We start from the raw sequence: 17295 nt of genomic DNA, 5'->3' as shown, positions 1-17295 counted from the left end.
TTTGTTTCTTTGTTTTTTGTAGAATTGTAAGAATTCTTTATGTATTCTGGATATTAACCCCTAGTTGGATATATAATTTCCAAGTATTTTCTCCCATTCTATGCGCTGTTTTGTCATTGTTGATAGTGTTCTTTGATGCACAAAAGTTTTTCATTTTGACATAGTCCAGTTTTTGTTTTTTCTTTTGTTAACCTGTGCTTCCAGTGTCATACCCAAGAAGTCATGGCCAAATCTAATGTCACGAGCCATTTCTTTATGTTTTCTTTTAAGAATTTCAAAGTATTCTTGTTTTTAGGTCTTTAATTGATTTCAAGTAAGTTTTTATTCATGGTATATGATAAAGGCCCAATATCATTCTTTTACACATAGATACTCAGTTTTCCGAAGAATCATTTGTTGAAAAAACTGTATTTTTCCCATTGAATGGGAACACTTTTTGAAAATCATTTGGCTTTATATGTGAGATTGATTTCTAAGTTCTCTCTTCCTTTGATATACCACTGTTTGTAAGCTAGTACCACACTATTTTGATTATATTAGCTTTGTAGTAAGTGTTGAAATGAGGATGTGTGAGACCTTCAATTTTGGTATTGTTTTTCAAGTGTGTTTTTTCTATTCAGGGTCCCTTAAGATTCCATATAAATTTTAGGATAAATTATCTATTTCAACAAATATATTATTAGGATATTGATAGGGATTGCAGTGTAATCAGTTACTTTTATGTATTTGTAGGATTCATGAATTTAGCATGGTTTAAATGGCAGGCTATGTAACAGGTTTTTATTTTGAATCAAAAATTTTATGTGTTTTGTTATCTGTGACTAGACCCTTCAAATCAGAATTTATATATTTTTTGTGCTTAAGAAAATGTGGAAACTACAGGAACAATGTAAAGAACATACTACCACTTTTTGTCCCTATGCGTGTTTTAAAAATGAAATAAAAATCTCTGTGGATAGATGTATATATATGTTTTAGTTTTGTTTTTTTTTTATTTCATTTTTTGTGCAAATGAGAGCAAAATTTATTTATTTATTTATTTATTTATTTTTCCAAGTGAGAGGAGGGGAGATAGACAAACTTCCACATGCACCCGGACTGGAATCCACCTGGCAACCCCCGACTGGGGCTGATGCTCTGTCTGGGGCCTTGCACGTTACTGAGCTACTTTTAACACCTGAGACAGAGGCTCCACGGAGCCATCCTCAATACCTGGGGCCAATGCGTTTGAACCAATTGTGCCATGGCTTCAGGAGAGGAAGAGAAAGAGAGAGAGAAAGAGAGTGAGAAGGGGGAGTCAGGTGGAGAAGCAGATGGTTACTTCTCCTGTGTGCCATGACTAGGACTTGAACCCGGAACATCCACATGCCGGGCTGGCTCTCTACCATTGAGCCAACTGACCAGAGCCATTTGGGTTATTTCTACCTTACAATTCTTATGACTAATGCTGCTTTGAACATTTATGTATAAGATTTTGTGAGGACACATACTTTCATGTTCTCTTGAGTGTCTATGTAGGATTGGAATTACAGGGTCAAATGGTAATTCTATATTTAACTTTTGAAAGAGCTGCCACTGCTCTCCAAATTGGTTATGCCATTTTGCGTTCCTTCCGGCCATGTATAAATGTTCCCATTTCTACAGATCCTCGCCAGCTCTCATTAGAGTCTGTCTTTTTGATTATGCCCTCCCAGTGGGTGTGAAGTGATATCTCATTGTGTTTTGATTGCATTCCCTGTTGATTAATGATGTTGAGCATTTTTCATGTGCTTATTGAATATCTGTATTTTCTTTGGAGAAATGTCTATTTAAGTCCCTTGTCCATTTTTAAATTGGTTTATTTATCTTTTTATTATTGAGATGTACAGAGATCTTTATGTATTATAGACACAAGTCCCTTATGATTTGCAAATATTTTCTCCCATTCTCTGAGCTTTTATTTTCTTGATGGTGTCTTTTTTTTTTTTTTTAATTTTTTTAAATTTTTATTTATTTATTTATTTATTTATTTATTTATTTATTCATTTTAGAGAGGAGAGAGAGTTAGAATGAGAGAGAGAGAGAGAGAGAGAAAGGGGAGAGGAGCAGGAAGCATCAACTCCCATATATGCCTTGACCAGGCAAGCCCAGGGTTTTGAACCGGTGACCTCAGTGTTCCAAGTCAACACTTTATCCACTGCGCCACCACAGGTCAGGCGATGGTATCTTTTGAAGCATAGTTTTCTTTTCTTTTTTTAAAATTTTGATGAAACCCAATATTTTTTTCTTTTGATGTTTCTGGTTATGGTGTTATATCTAAAAATCCATTACCAAATCCAAAGGCATGAAGATCTACCTCATGTTTTCTTTTGAGAGTTTTATAGTTTTATAGTTAGGTCTTTGATTTATTTTGAGTTTAAATTGTATATACGGTGTGCAGTAAAAGTTCAAAGTTCATTTTTTTTTGCATGTCACTATGTCACTATTCAGTCCTCTTAGCTCATTAGTTGGAGGGAGCATCTTTCTCCATTGAATGGTCTTGGCACTACTGTCAAGTATCAGTTGGCTGTAGATGTTTGCATTTACTTCTAGACTCTCAGTCCTGTTGATTTATGTGTCTGTCTTTATCCCAGTAGCACACTGTCTTGTATTTCTTTAGTATCAGTTGTTACTTTTCCTCTTTTCTTTCTGCTTTTATTTCTTTGGGTCCTCTCTATTTTCTTGATGAGTCTGGTTAAAAGTTTGTCAATCTTGTTTATCTTTTCAAGGAAACTGCTCTTGGTTTCTTTGATCTTTTGTATTTTTTACTCTATTTTATTTATTTCTGCTCTGATCATTTTTAAAGCATAGACTTTCCCCCTTTCCTTGTAAGAAAGCATTAATTTCCATTACTCATGTGTTCCTCTTTAACATTTTACAAATAAGAACTATGTCTTATACATGTTGTGAGAGATTACTAAAATTTAATATTTAAATTTAACCTTCATTTTATTCAATATAATTTTAAAAAACTATTGACTTTAGTGGGATAGGAGTTATGGGGAGAGGAGGGAGAGAGGGTGGGGAGAGAGAAAGGGAGAGACACACATTGGTTTGTTGTTCCACTTATTCATACATTTACTGCTTGATTCTTGTATATGCATGCCTTGACCAGGGATGAAACCCGCAACCTTGGTGTATCAGGATGACTCTCTATCCAACAGAGCTACCTGCCAAGGCCTATCCTTTATTTTAAATTAATATATATTGCTAAGAAATAACTGTTTTGTTTATTAATATATGTTTTTTAACTTACAGGATAACATCTTTATGTATGGAGGCAGAATTGAAACGAATGATGGCAATGTCACAGATGAATTGTGGATTTTTAACATACAGAGTCAGTCATGGAGTACAAAAACTCCCACTGTCCTTGGACATGGTCAGCAGTATGCTGTGGAGGGACATTCAGCACATATCATGGAGTTGGACAGTAGAGATGTTGTCATGATCATAATATTTGGATACTCTGCAATATACGGGTATACAAACAGCATACAGGAATACCATATCTGTGAGTTACTTTGAAAATGTAACTTTATTGGTTGAGAATGATTCTATCTTTAATAAAATCTTTATATGAATTTAGTCAAAATGGTTAATTATTTGAAATGAGAATTGTAGGCCAAGAATTAATACTATTTAATACAAGTTTTTTTGTTTTGTGTTAGATTTTTTTTCGTTAATATTTAATTATATCTTCTTAGCCACATGTGGGGAAATGTTACATAGAAGGTGTGTAAGTCACATTTTCCAAGAATTGAGAATATGTTTAAATATGTGAAATTCCAATAGGTGGTGCCATTTCTTTGGATTTTACTCATGGACCAAGGGCTAAAACTAACCTGATCTCTTTACTATGCATTCCATGATTTAAGGATTATTTTTACTTTTCAGGATTCTGTTCCTAATCTTACTGCACTATCTCTATGAGTGTATTCCTTTTTTAAAGGAGGCTTCTCAGGGTTAGTCTGTTGGCTTCCATAGGAGATTACCACCTGGCGTGTGAAGGTGCCAGGGGCAGTCTGCATATGACTTTCGGTGCTATACCCTTAAATACTCTTCATGGTTTTTCTTGTACCTCATTAAAAAAAAATCCTGTCTGAAAGTTTCAAATAGTTGTAAAAGTTTTAAAAAAATTTGTCCACAAATGTCCTAGATTCACTACTTAGATTGAAGACCATATTCCATTTCTGGCTCTGTCCAGTATTATGAACTCAAGTTGTTGCTCTTTTGTGTTTATAGACAGCTACAGTGTATGGCGTACAACTAATTCGAGTCCTTGTGCAGTCTTAATGAGAAAGCTCATTTGCAGTTCACCGTAAGCATTAACAAGAGAGTGCTTGTGTGCCCAGGGGAAGACTCCCTTCTAAGTACTCCGCTGTTTCCCCTGAAGTCCTTTCATTGATCTGTTTCCTTCTCCAGTCCCTATGCAGCTGGGCTGAAAGTGGGATATGCATTCTCCTTACTTCTTACTGCCATTTGCACTCTATTTTCACGCCTTCCTCCTTTGACTCGCTCAGCTTTGAATCTTAAGTCGTTAGACTGTACCACCTGTTTCTTCCCCTTCTTGTTTCTGGTTGCTCCTCAGATCACTGTGTTTTATTTCTTGAAGGAAATAATTTCCGGCTATCACTCCATCCCATGTATATTAACCACACACACATATATGTATATATATATATATATCTATGTATATTATATTAATATGTTTTCAGTATCCACTTACATAATTCCTCCAATACTTGGCCTCTCAACTTTTTTGACTTCTCTTCCAAAGATCTTGTTTTTCACCTTACCTGAGTAACTCTTGTCTGTTGTCAGACCTGCAATGAAATTCCACGATTTTCATTTCAAATATCTTTCTCACCGATTATTCCAGCTTACTTCTTCTAGTACTCAAACTCTGGTAATTCTTTAACTTTACCAGAACATTCAGTTTATTGAGACCCCTTTCAGTTTTTCACTCTCTCTTGCTCTCCCTTGTCCATACTTCTAAACTTACCAGGCTTTAAGTCCATAATCCCCAGTCTCTTCTCCAACTCTTTTTTGTATTTTTCTGAGGTTGGAAACGGGAGGTAGTCAGACAGACTCCCACATGCGCCCAACCGGGATTCACCCGGCATGCCCACCAGGGGGCGATGCTCTGCCCATCTGGGGCGTTGCTCTGTTGCATCCAGAGCCATTCTAGCGCCCGAGGCAGAGGCCACAGAGCCATCCTCAGTGCCCGGGCCAACTTTGCTCCAATGGGGCCTTGGCTGCGGGAGCGGAAGAGAGAGACAGAGAGGAAGGAGAGGGGGAGGGGTGGAGAAGCAGATAGGCGCTTCTTCTGTGTGCCCTGGCTGGGAATCGAACCCGGGACTCCTGCACACCAGGCTGACGCTCTACCACTGAGCCAACTGGCCAGGGCCCTCTTTTCCAACTCTTCATAATGACGATTTTATACATTTTCTCTTTCTTCAAACTTCTAACATTCCCTTCATTATAATTCTCAGCTGATGCCATTCCTTATTATTTTACCAAGAAAATAGAAGCAATCTGAAGAGAATTCCTACTGATGGGAACATTTTGGAGTATAGTGGTAATAAGCAGTGCTACATACATTGCATAAGCCGCTTCTGTGCATTATTGTAACAAACTCACGATAGCTTGGAAGCTAGGGTGGTGTCATTCTGATTTTTCAGGGGAGCCCAACAGTTGTTTAAGTAAGAGTTAAGTTACACATGTTCTAGGTAGAAAGGTTTTATTTAATTTTGTCATTGATTTTAGTTATATAATTTCAGGGAATGTTGTAGGTATTTCCATAGTTTGTCATTTATTGAGAGTTTCTTTGTGGTTTACTTTTTATAAATATCCTTTAAACACTTGAAAAGGAGACAAATCCTATAATGTTAAGGTATGGTATCTGAGATGTATATATATGTGTGTGTGTGTGTATAAATTTTTTATATCAAATCTACTTTATTCATTATACTGCTCAGTTCTTCTATTCCTTATTTATTCTTTTTTTTTTTTTTGTACTGGGTCTGTCATGCTCTGAAAGTTAAAGTCTAAAAATGTTAGTGTATTTTTGCCTATTTCTCCTTGTATATTATGAAATTTATGCTTTATGGAAGTTATGGGTATTCTTTATTTTCATCTTTATTGTGAATTGTTTCTTTTAATGTCATGAAGTGCTTTGCTTGTTTAATGTTCTTTTACCTGATTTCTGTCTTGTCTGTTACCAGTGTTATCGCTCTTGTTTTTTAATTAACTTATTTTTGAGGGAAGGGGTCCTTCCTGATCTACTTGTGCCTTCTCCTTATTGTTAACCTTTCAGAATAACTGCATTTTAAATGTATTTCTTGGATTAGTTGGATTTTGCTCTGTGAGCCCATCTGGTTTTTGCATATTTTCGTTATAAGTTTTATAGTTTTAGTAGTCACTCTGTTGTCCCTTTTAAAAAGGTTGTGTGCCTTCTCCTGTTCAGAGGAGGGTGAGCCCACCTCTTGGTGGAATGAGTGTGGCGATTGGGAGGTGACGCTTCTTCCGGACTCCTTGTTTCGCAACTTCCTTTCCGCAATCTTGGGCTTCCTCCCTCTGGCTCTTGTTTTACTTGCTTTGGGCACATTCTTACCTGATTTGGAGTTTGTGGGTTTTCTCATTCCCAGTTTCTCAGGAAATTTAATTTTCTTTTCCTTTCACTCTCCCCACCCATGTTTTCCTTGTTGTTTATACGTCTTCCCTGGGTGAATGATTCAGAATCACCATGCTTATACTTGAACCATGGACTTTGACTCTTAGAGTTTTAAAATGAATACTTCACTAAGTCTAAAGTTAACGAATACTCTTCACCCTTTGATCAGGCTCCAGTTTACGGGATACTGTTTTCCATGGCCTGGATGCACCTTGTTCTGTTTTAAACACATTTGACATTGCTATCAGTATTTTATACTAAGGGTCAGCAGTCTTTTCTGTACAGGGCCAGATAGCAAAGATTTTAGGCTTTGTGTCCCATGTGGTCTCTGTCACAGCTAGTCAACGCTGCCATTGTGTCGTGAAAACAGCCACAGATAATACATAAACCAGTGGGCATGTCTGTATTCTGGGTTTTGCCCTTGTGTCTTATTTGCCTAGTCCAGCTCTAGAGACAGAGTATGAACTACGGGGGGCCTAGCAGCCCTGGTTCAAATTAATTCAAAATTTTGGCATGTGGGTTTTTTTGGACCTTGTATATACAGTGAATTCATGCCCCAAAGTCTATGACCAAAAGTTCCCAGAAGAAATGATATTTTCCCCCTTCTATAGAGCCAAGGTAGAAATACACATTTTTTTTGTCTGCTTCTGCAGAACAGATTAAAAAATAACTCACTTTTTCATTGTGGCTACAGGCCTTTAGGGATCCTGACTTGGTATAGAAACTCTATGATCCAATACTCACATGGGCTTACCTTCAGAATTGGCCATTAAAACCAAATCTATAAGCCACCTGATTGGTACATGTGGTCCCTACTCTGCCTTTCCCCTGAATACAGTTTCTAGTCTCAGAATATATATATATATATATTTTAGACTATGCTTTTTTGCAGGATAATCTCATTTAGCCATGAGACATGGCAGCACTTACGCTTTCCAGGGATGGCTAGGAAGGCGCAGTGGATTCCTTCTCATTTTCTGTGAGTGGCAAAGGCGGATACAGGTTGTTAACTGATAAGTTCATTGGCAGCTTCATTGGTTTTTGTTTTCATTTGGAATAATTTGATTACAGAATGTCAGTTGTAGTTTTGGTACATTTTAAACTATTTCTATAGAGGTTCTTTTGGCTTATTTTGTAACCAAAATACTGTTTCTAAGTGAATTAATCAACAGGGTATTTTTGGTTTAATTTTTTGTCTTATTAAGGGCGTTATGTGTCAGGCACACTTATGAAAGCAGTCCAAGGTGGAAATGGGAAGAATGCATGATTTATGAGTGTTATAAAAATAATAGGTGAATTATGGGTAGATTTTAAATTCTGTGAATTCTTTAAGTGCAAAGTAAATCTCATTAATTTCTGTAAAATTAAATCTTAATAATAATAAAATGAATTTACTATGTTATTTACCCCTAATGCATTTTGATTTTGCTGCTTATTGAAAGTATGCGGTGTCAAAAATAATCTGTAATTAACTTTCTCTTCGGAAAGTACTTGCCTAGAAAAGTATATAAAATGCTGGGTAACTATAGGTAAAAGATGTCAGAATATTTAAGTTGTATAGATTGTAGGACAAGTCCTACATTAGGGAATGATACTATATTAAGTAGGGCTGCTTTGAATGTAAGTAATGGGATCATTTATTATCTTAGTTATAAGTAAAGACTTATCTCTAAAGGGACAGTTTAAAACATTCCCCCCCTCCCCCCCCCCCCGTTTATAGTGGGATTACTATACTGTGATGTCAGTTTAAGCTGTTTTTGTTCTGATTAATTTAATGGCATTACCTACCCAAATGAAGGCTGGATTTACTTTGAGTATCCTTACATGTTTAAAGCTTCTAGAAAACCGAGACCTTTTTATTTAATTAAAGATGGGATTTTTAACCAGTACTTTGGGGAGAGTAACTGAAAAGAAAGCTGAAATTACAGCAGAGTATTTCATGAAAATGGTATTTTACCAGATAACAAGTTGCTCTGAATCAATATTCTAAGAATATTGATCTCACTATTATGTAGAAATTTTAAAAAAGAGACAAAAGGCTCTGAGTTGACATACACCAAAATGACTACTGATTAAACTCTGAATCATATTGAAAATCACTGTGAAGTATTTCTGGTCTAGTGCCAAGTATCTGAATCTTCTTTGAGATTTTTGTGATAATATTTTAAAACAAAGGAACCATCTAGTTAACTTTAATTATCTTAGTTTGAGCCTTACCCATTAACATGAAAAAAATATAAGATACTGGAGAATATTTTTAACTGTTGAGTTAAGCATTTATAAGTATTGGCCCTGCCCAGGTAGCTTAGTTGGGTAGAGCATCATTCTGATACACCAAGGCTGCGGGGCTGATCCCTCATCAGGGCACGTAGAAGAGTCAACCAGTGAATGCACACATAAGTGGAACAACAAATCAATGTTTTGCTCTCTCTCCTTCTCTCCCCCTCTTCTCTAAAAGCAATAAATAAAATGTAAAGGGTTTACAGGTATTGTCATTGCTAGTTTGAGTTTTAGAATATCTGTTGAGCTAAGGAGCACCTCTAAATATTGGTCGATTTTGTATCTTATAAAGAGTACCTTTTTTGGCCCCAGCTGATTGGCTCAGTGGTCGAGCGTTGGCCCTGCGGGTGGAAGTCCCAGGTTCGATTCCTGGCCAGGGCACACAGGAGAAGCACCCATCTGCTCGCCACTCTTCCCCTTCTCCTTTCTCTCTATCTCTCTTTTCCTCTCCCACAGCCAAGGCTCCATTGGAGCAAAAGTTGGCCCAGGCACTGAGGACGGCTCCATGGCCTCTGCCTCAGGCGCTAGAATGGCTCCAGTTGCAACTCAGCAATGCCTCAGATGGGCAGAGCATTGCCCCCTAGTGGGCATGCTGGGTGGATCCTGGTCAGGCACATGCAGGAGTCTGTCTCTCTGCCTACCCACCTCTCACTTCAGAAAAATACAAAAATAAAAAAAATAAAGAGTACCTTTTTGGTTTCACTTGGTTCCACATATATGCAAGAATGCATATCAGCAAATAATGCATCAGGTATTTGTCCTGGCCTTTGCAGAACTTATTTCTAGAAGGGTAATACAGACAATAAATATTAAATACAATAGATGTGCAGGCTGTATGATATGTTAGAAGAGAGTAAATTTTGGAAAAATAGAGCAAGGCAAGGGGATTGAGAATACTGAGGGTGGAGATGGTTAGGAAGGCCAGGGTAAGTAAGCCTCTATAAGAGGATGAATTTTGGTCAAAGAATTGAAGGAAGTGGAGGAGTTTGCTGTGTAGATAATCTGGGGGCGGGGGTGACGTGTCCCCTAGAAGTAGGAACAGCTAGTGTAAAGGCAAGAACGTGCAGAGCATGTTCAAGGAGCAGTAAGGAGCCTGGAGGAGAGAATAAAAATGAACCGATAGAGTCAGAGAAGTAACAAGGATCAAGATCATAGGTTTTTTGCAGAGCCTTTGTTTCTTACTCGAGTGAAGTGGAAAGAGCTTTTGGGCAGAGCAATGGTGTAATTTTTAAATGCATCATTCAGGCTGCTGTGTTGAAAATATGCTCTGGGGAGGAAAGAACAGAAGCAACGAGGCCAATCAGGAGGTTGCTGTGGCAACCTGAGTGACAGCGGTGGCTTGGGCCAGGGTGGTAGGATTGGAGATGATGAGAATCACTCAGTCTGTTTTATATGTTTGTATTGTAGTTTTGCCCTTTTAAAAAGTGTATTGGCATGACACTGGTTAACAAAATTATACAAGTTTCAGGTGTTTTATATATGTTTACAATAAAACCAGTAGTATTTGCTGAGGGTTTGGATGGAGGGTCTGAGATAAAAGAGAGGAGTCGAGGCTGATTCCAAGGTTTTTGACCAGAGCAACTAGAAAAGTGAAGTTGCCATCAACTGACGTGTAGAAGATTCCGAAGCAGGTTTGAGGTGAAGGCTGTTTGAAGGTCAGGATTTCAGTCCGGATGTTTATATGTGAGATACCATTAGACATTACAGTGAAAATGTCAAGTAGGCATTTGATATATGAGTCTGGAGTTTCAGAGAGAAGTCTGGGCTGGAGATGTAAACTTGGGAGTTTATGGGATAGAAATAGCACTTAAAGCCACAAGACCGGATCAGATCACCAAGGCAATGGGTATAGATAAAAAGAAAAACAAAACAATTGAGTCCTAGGGTGTTCCGATGGTAAAAGGTCAGGGGAGAAGAAGAAATAAGCAAGAAAGTGTGGTGAACTAGATGCCAAGGGAAGAAAGATTTTAAAGAGAAAACTCATAGATTCTTCCAAATGCTGCTCTGCTGGTGGGTGAAGTTAAGTGATTACTCAGGACCCATCACTGACTTTAGGACAGTGCAGGTCATCGGTGACCTCTACAGGGACAGTTTTTGTGTAAGATTGAGTAAAGCCTAACTGGATTGGATTGAAGTGGGGTGAGAAAGAGTGGAATTGAACAGCTCTTTCCAGGAAATCTGCTTGTCAAGGGGAGCAAAGAAGTTAGCAGCACCTGGCAGGAAATACAGGATCTTTTTAAAGGGTTTTCACAGAAACAGACCATGAAACAAGCATTCAAGTGAAAGAATTTTTTTTGGAGAAAGTGGAAGTAACACACTATTAAACTAGTTAAGAAATGATGCAGGCAAGAGAAGGCAGCTTTTAAAACATCCATTAATAAAGCCAACTGCCGGAGTGGTGATGGATCCTACTTATGTCAACTGGCTGGGCTTTGAATCTCAGCACGGAAGTTTTGAAATTTCCTTCTGTGATGATAACACTTGTAATTAGTTGATGAGTCTTGTGGGATATGCTTCCAAAAATCAATCCATTCTTTAGCTGAAGACACGTTTCATTCAATGGGCTTGGTTTACAGTTGACCCTTGAACAAGGTGGGTTTGAACTGCCTGAGTTTATTATATGCAGATCCTCCCCCCCCCCCCCCCCCCCCAGTAATTGCTTGTACTGTTTTCCATCCCTGGTTGGGAGTCTGTGGACGTGTAGGGCTGACTCAGTGCATCGATCTATATACCCTTTTACATAGGGGACTTGGACATTCATGGATTTTGGTCTCCACGGGGGTCCTGGACCCAATCTGTCACGGATTCTGAGGAAGGGAAACTGGTGTAGTTAAGTGTTAGAGGAGTAAAAAGTTACATGTGACTTTTAACTGTGTGAGAGGTTGACACCCATAATCCTTTGTAGTTCAAGACTCGACTATATAGAAATGTATGTAAATATAAGGTCTACCGGAAAGTTCTGTTCGTTTCTATCACAACAAGTTTCGACATGTAAGCACATGTTTATTTGGTGCATGTGTGCCTCTCTATTTTTATCACTTAATGTATACATACTGACGTAGCAAATGAACTAAAACAAAGTTGATTCACGTTAGTCTTATGTGTGAAGCGATATTGTACCCATGGCTACTGATAAAGTTCATTTATGCCACTGTAATTTTTACGAATTTCAACAAGGAAGAAATGCTACAGAAGCATGTCTGTCGCATCCTCCATATTCCCCGGACTTAGCACCCTCTGACTATCACTTGTTCTTGTCCTTACAAAATTTTTTGAAGGGCAAAAAATTCAAAAATGAAGAAGATCTCAAACAAGCACTGGTTCAATTTTTCGCATCAAAAGATAAAACATTTTTCAAAAACGGGATATACAAATTGCCCTCACACTGGCAAGAAATCATTAATAATAATGACAATTATATTATTTAATAAAGTTTATTGACGGTAAGAAAAATTTGTATTTTGTTTTATTCCAAAAACGGACAGAACTTTCCAGTAGACCACATGAATTTTGGTCAAAGAATTGAAGGAAGTGGAGGAGTTTGCTGTGTAGATAATCTGGGGGTGGGGGTGGCGTGTCCCCTAGAAGTAGGAACAGCTAGTGTAAAGGCAAGAAAGTGCAGAGCATGTTCAAGGAGCAGTAAGGAGCCTGGAGGAGAGAATAAAAACGAACCAATAGAGTCAGAGAAGTAACAAGGGTCAAGTTCATATATAAATATATATATATTATAATAACAGAGTACTTAAGAAAATAGCTTCTGTGGAACACACAAATAAGTATGACAGGGAAAATTTTCATGAAGGCACCCTAGAGTTTAACTTCTAAATGTGATGTATAGTTATCAGGTGCTTAGAAGTGACAGCAATCAACAAGCTTCCTGCACAAAATTGTTGGAAAATTCAGGAAAATGCATAATGTAGTGTAGAGATCAACTTGCAGTAAAGGTACATAAACTTTCATTTACCGTAATTAACAAAGTAGAGGTAGCCTTCACGTTATATAATCATGAAAAGACTTTTATTATTCTACAACTTCATTTATAGCCCTTTTCATTTTCTGGGAGTGATTTAACTATTCTCTAGACTCCTGTATTTCTTTGTTTGTCAATGACTATGAAACATATACTGCTTTTTATAGGTATTGATTTTGTATTTATATTCTTTTTGAAAGGAGTTAACTTTAGAGCACGAAGCCTGCTGTATGTCCCTTTGTATGTGTACTTTCTAGTAAAGTGCCATGTATTAAATGCTTGTGGCCCTGGCTGGTTGGCTCAGTGATAGAACGTTGGCCCCGTGTGTAGATGTACCGGGTTCGATTCCTGGTCAGGGCACACAGGAGAAGCGAGCATCTGCTTCTCCCTTCTCCCTCGCTCTTTTTCTCTCTTCCCCTCCTGCACCCATGGCTTGAATGGTTTGAGTAAAGTTGACCCTTGGCACTGAGGATGGCTCCATGGCCTCCACCTCAGGCGCTAAGAAGAAGCTCTGTTGTTGAGCAATGGAGCAAGGGCCCAGATGGGCAGCCTACCCTAGTGGGCTTGCCGGGTGGATCCCAGGGAGCATGCAGGAGTCTGACTCTGTCTCCTGCCTGTCAATAAAAAAAATGCTTGCTAAATATTTGCAGAAGAATGAATAGGATTTTCAGCAATATTTCTTGTCTACTACTATTACTCTTGAATTATAAAATTTTAATACTGTGTGGTCATCTGTAGCATTTTATTTTCTCTTGATGTTCAAGATTATTATATTGGCTCAAGATTTTTCAAGGACATTAGCTATTGTTATTTTTTTTTATAGACTACACTCTTATTTACCTATATAATATTTTCTTTTAAAAAAGCATAAGCATTTGTTGGAAATTCTTAAAAAATTTTCTTTTTATAATTATGTCTATTCAAACAACTTTATTTGCTTATTATGTCATCATCATAGAAGTAATTAATCATGTCTCACTAATACAACCCCCCAGAATATTGATGAGAGGATATTAATTTTAAACAGCATAATTATTTGTTATATTCCTTTTGTTTTCTCTTTCTAATCATGCTCATTAGTTTTTATTTTTTAATTTTTAAAAGGTTTTCTGCCTTTATCAGGGGTCCCCAAAGTACAGGCTGCATGTGGCCCCCTGAGGACATTTATCCGGCCCCCGCCGCACTTTCAGAAGGGGCACCTCTTTCATTGGTGGTCAGTGGAGTACTGTATGTGGTGGCGCCACAAAGTGCCATGTCGCTCACGTACAGTACTACTTCCGGTGACGCGGGACGCACGCCTCACGGCTCGGGAAGCGCGTCATATCACTTGTTACGGCTAGCAGTGACGAATATGGAGCCGAACATTGACCATTAGCCAAAAGCTGGCCCATAGTTCCCATTGATATACTGGTCAGTTTGTTGATTTAAATTTACTTGTTCTTTATTTTAAATATTGTATTTGTTCCCGTTTTGTTTTTTTACTTTAAAATAAGGTATGTGCAGTGTGCGTAGGGTCTTGTTCATAGTTTTTTTTTATAGTCCGGCCCTCCAACGGTCTGAGGGACAGTGAACTGGCCCCCTGTGTAAAAAGTTTGGGGACCCCTGGGCCCTTTATACTATTCTGAAATTCAGAATTTCTTCATATGCATTTGTTTTTAAAAATAGCTTTAACACGTGTGCTTACATAACACTGTTTTGTTTACTTGTTTTTGAATTTTTAAAAAGGAAGTAATGGTTTGTGCAGTTTCTGAGGCTTTTTAACATTTCAGTAACTATTTTGCCAAGTTTTATCCATGTAGCTGTGAATTTCCACAATTAACTCTTTTGCATTGCTGCACTTCATGATATGACTCTACCACAGTTCACATATCCATTCTCCTGTTTATGCACTGTCGGGTTGGGTACCTGTCAAAATTTATCCACAGCAGCAATTTTGAGATATCTTGATAAAAATGTTATATTTGAAAAGATAAAGAAAAAATCCTCAGGCTCTTTAGGCAGAAAGATGAAATATTCTATAAGGGCATGACATTAGCTTAGTATCAGATTTTTCAACAGTAACGTAGAAATCTAGACAAATATAGAACAAATTTTTCAAGAAACTGAAGGAAAACAAGGACAGCTTAGGGCTTGTGTATCTTGCCAAACTGTCCTTCAAGTGTCAAGGCAATGAAAAACAAAACAAAACAGTTTGAGCATGCCAAAACTCAGACAATTCTGTATAGATATGGCCTTACCTGAGAAATCTACTCGAGTTGGAAATGCACAGACTTTTTTTGTAAAAGTCTGGAGAGTAGATATTTTAGGCTCTATAGGCTATATAGTATCTGTTGTCACTACTCAATACTGCCATTGCAGCTGTACACAGGCAGCCATATAAAATGCATAAATGAATGAGCGTGGCCCTGTTTCAATAAAAAGTCATTTACAGAACAGTTGGTGGGCTGGGTTCGATCTGTGGGCTCTAACTTGCCAACCCTTCTAGAGAATAAGCTTCATCTAATGAAGAGATGAATGGGAACACTTTCGGTAAAAGACTGATGGAGAGAACATTTCATGTATTTGATTTTTAGAGTGAAGACTAAACCAGGGGTGGAAATATCGGTAGATGACTAGTATGCAAGTGTTTTGTGTTTTGTCCAAGTAGAAAGAATGCAACTAAAAATGGAAGGAGAAGGGTGGAAGGGAAAGAAAACAGAAAAAGAACGTGAACTGTTGCATAGGTCATAGGTAGGAGTTACAGGAAGCTGTTTAACTCTTGATATTCTGTAAGGTTCTATTGGATCCAGTTTTAGTTTTTCTGTTTTTTTTTTTTTTCTTTTTCCTTTTCTGAAGTTGGAAACAGGGAGGCAGTCAGACAGACTCCTGCATGCGCTGGACCGGGATCCACCCGGCATGCCCACCAGAGGGCGATGCTCTGCCCATCTTGGGGCGTTGCTCTGCCGCAATCAGAGCCATTCTAGCGCCTGAGGCAGAGGCCGGACAAACTGCTCCAATTGGAGCCTTGGCTGCGGGAGGGGAAGAGAGAGAGAGAGAGGAAGGAGAGGGGGAGGGGTGGAGAAGCAGATGGGCGCTTCTCCTGTGTGCCCTGGCCAGGAATCGAACCCGGGACTCCCGCATGCTAGGCCGACCCTCTACCACTGAGCCAACTGACCAGGGCCTGTTTTTTATTTTTTTTTGTTTTTTTTTTTGAGCAGGCTTAACTCTCTGTGAAGACTGTTATTTTTTAAGTTTCATTCTTTCTTAGAGGTCTTCAGAAGAACAGAGAACATTTACTTACAAACTATGGAATATTCTGTCTGTAATTATTAGATGGATTTATTGGACCCAACTCTGTTTCAAATGAATAACACAATTGTTCTGAAAGGGAGGAGAAAAGGACACATCCAAATGACTTTTGAACCCAATATTTGACAGTATGCCCTCAGATTAGGTGTGGATGTGGGGAAGAAATGCAAACAACTCTTTAGGTTTCTTTTTCGAAAGTTTTGGCAAAGTAATTCTGAAATTATTTTAGGTGTGTTGTTAGCTTGAAAAAAAAATGAGTAAATAAATGTGTTGACATTGTTGGGAATAAAGTTCTCAATGTGGAAGACAGGAGATACTCAAGAAACTGATGGGTCCTGTCAAACCCAAAAGAACAAAATACAGAGGAGTCAGCTTAGGGGGTCCCATTGGTAAAGTCTGGGAGAAATTGAACGTCAAAATAATTAAAGACAGTAATAAATTTTAAACTGGTGAAAAAGAAAATCCGTGAACTTGCACTGATCACGGATAGACTGACAGACACAACAGAGGAGAGAGGAATTCTCTGTCTTACACAGAAGGCATTGTTGAGAGTTTAAAAAATCATAGTAAAAATTGGTTTGGGAAAGAATCATTGATGGATGCTTAATCTATGGGGAGGGGATAATTTTTGATGAGATGTGCATGGTATTCAGTGTCTGTAGGGTTCAGGGGACAAATAGTAATCATGCAGTGAAGAAATGTATCGGTACCTTGTCTGAGTGAGAACACAATTCGCATCATGAACCCTGGGAAATTGGACACTGTGTGCCTTTGATACTTTGCTAAGAAACATCACTTGTAGCAGGGTGGGCAAACTTGTGCTGTAAAGGTTCAGTTAGTAAATGTTAAGTTTCCTTGATGTTGATAACTGTAATATGGTTAGGTATAAAGAAAGTCTTTGTTTTTGAAGCATACATTAAAACAGGGGTTGGGAACCTTTTTGGCTGAGAGAGCCATGAATGCCTCATATTTTAAAATGTAATTCCGTGAGAGCCATACAATGACCCATGTATGTTACACATTATCCAATAAAAATTTGGTGTTGTCCCGGAGGACAGTTGTG

At 38.1% G+C, this 17295-nt stretch overlaps 1 protein-coding gene across 2 annotated transcripts in view; it reads left to right on the top strand.

Annotated features, from left to right (window-relative positions):
- Positions 1-17295, top strand: part of ATRNL1 (attractin like 1) — a 548672-nt gene that overhangs the window by 53240 nt on the left and 478137 nt on the right. For both annotated transcript variants that reach the window (XM_066355686.1, XM_066355687.1), the window contains exon 8: positions 3277-3532. In XM_066355686.1, the coding sequence (XP_066211783.1) occupies positions 3277-3532 (256 nt within the window). The remainder of the gene's footprint in view (positions 1-3276; positions 3533-17295) is intronic.

This window comes from Saccopteryx leptura, chromosome 13, assembly GCF_036850995.1.
Source record: "Saccopteryx leptura isolate mSacLep1 chromosome 13, mSacLep1_pri_phased_curated, whole genome shotgun sequence".
Lineage (NCBI taxonomy): Eukaryota > Metazoa > Chordata > Mammalia > Chiroptera > Emballonuridae > Saccopteryx > Saccopteryx leptura.
The sequence above is the reverse complement of the archived record's forward strand: the minus strand, read 5'-3'. Positions and strand labels throughout refer to the sequence as shown.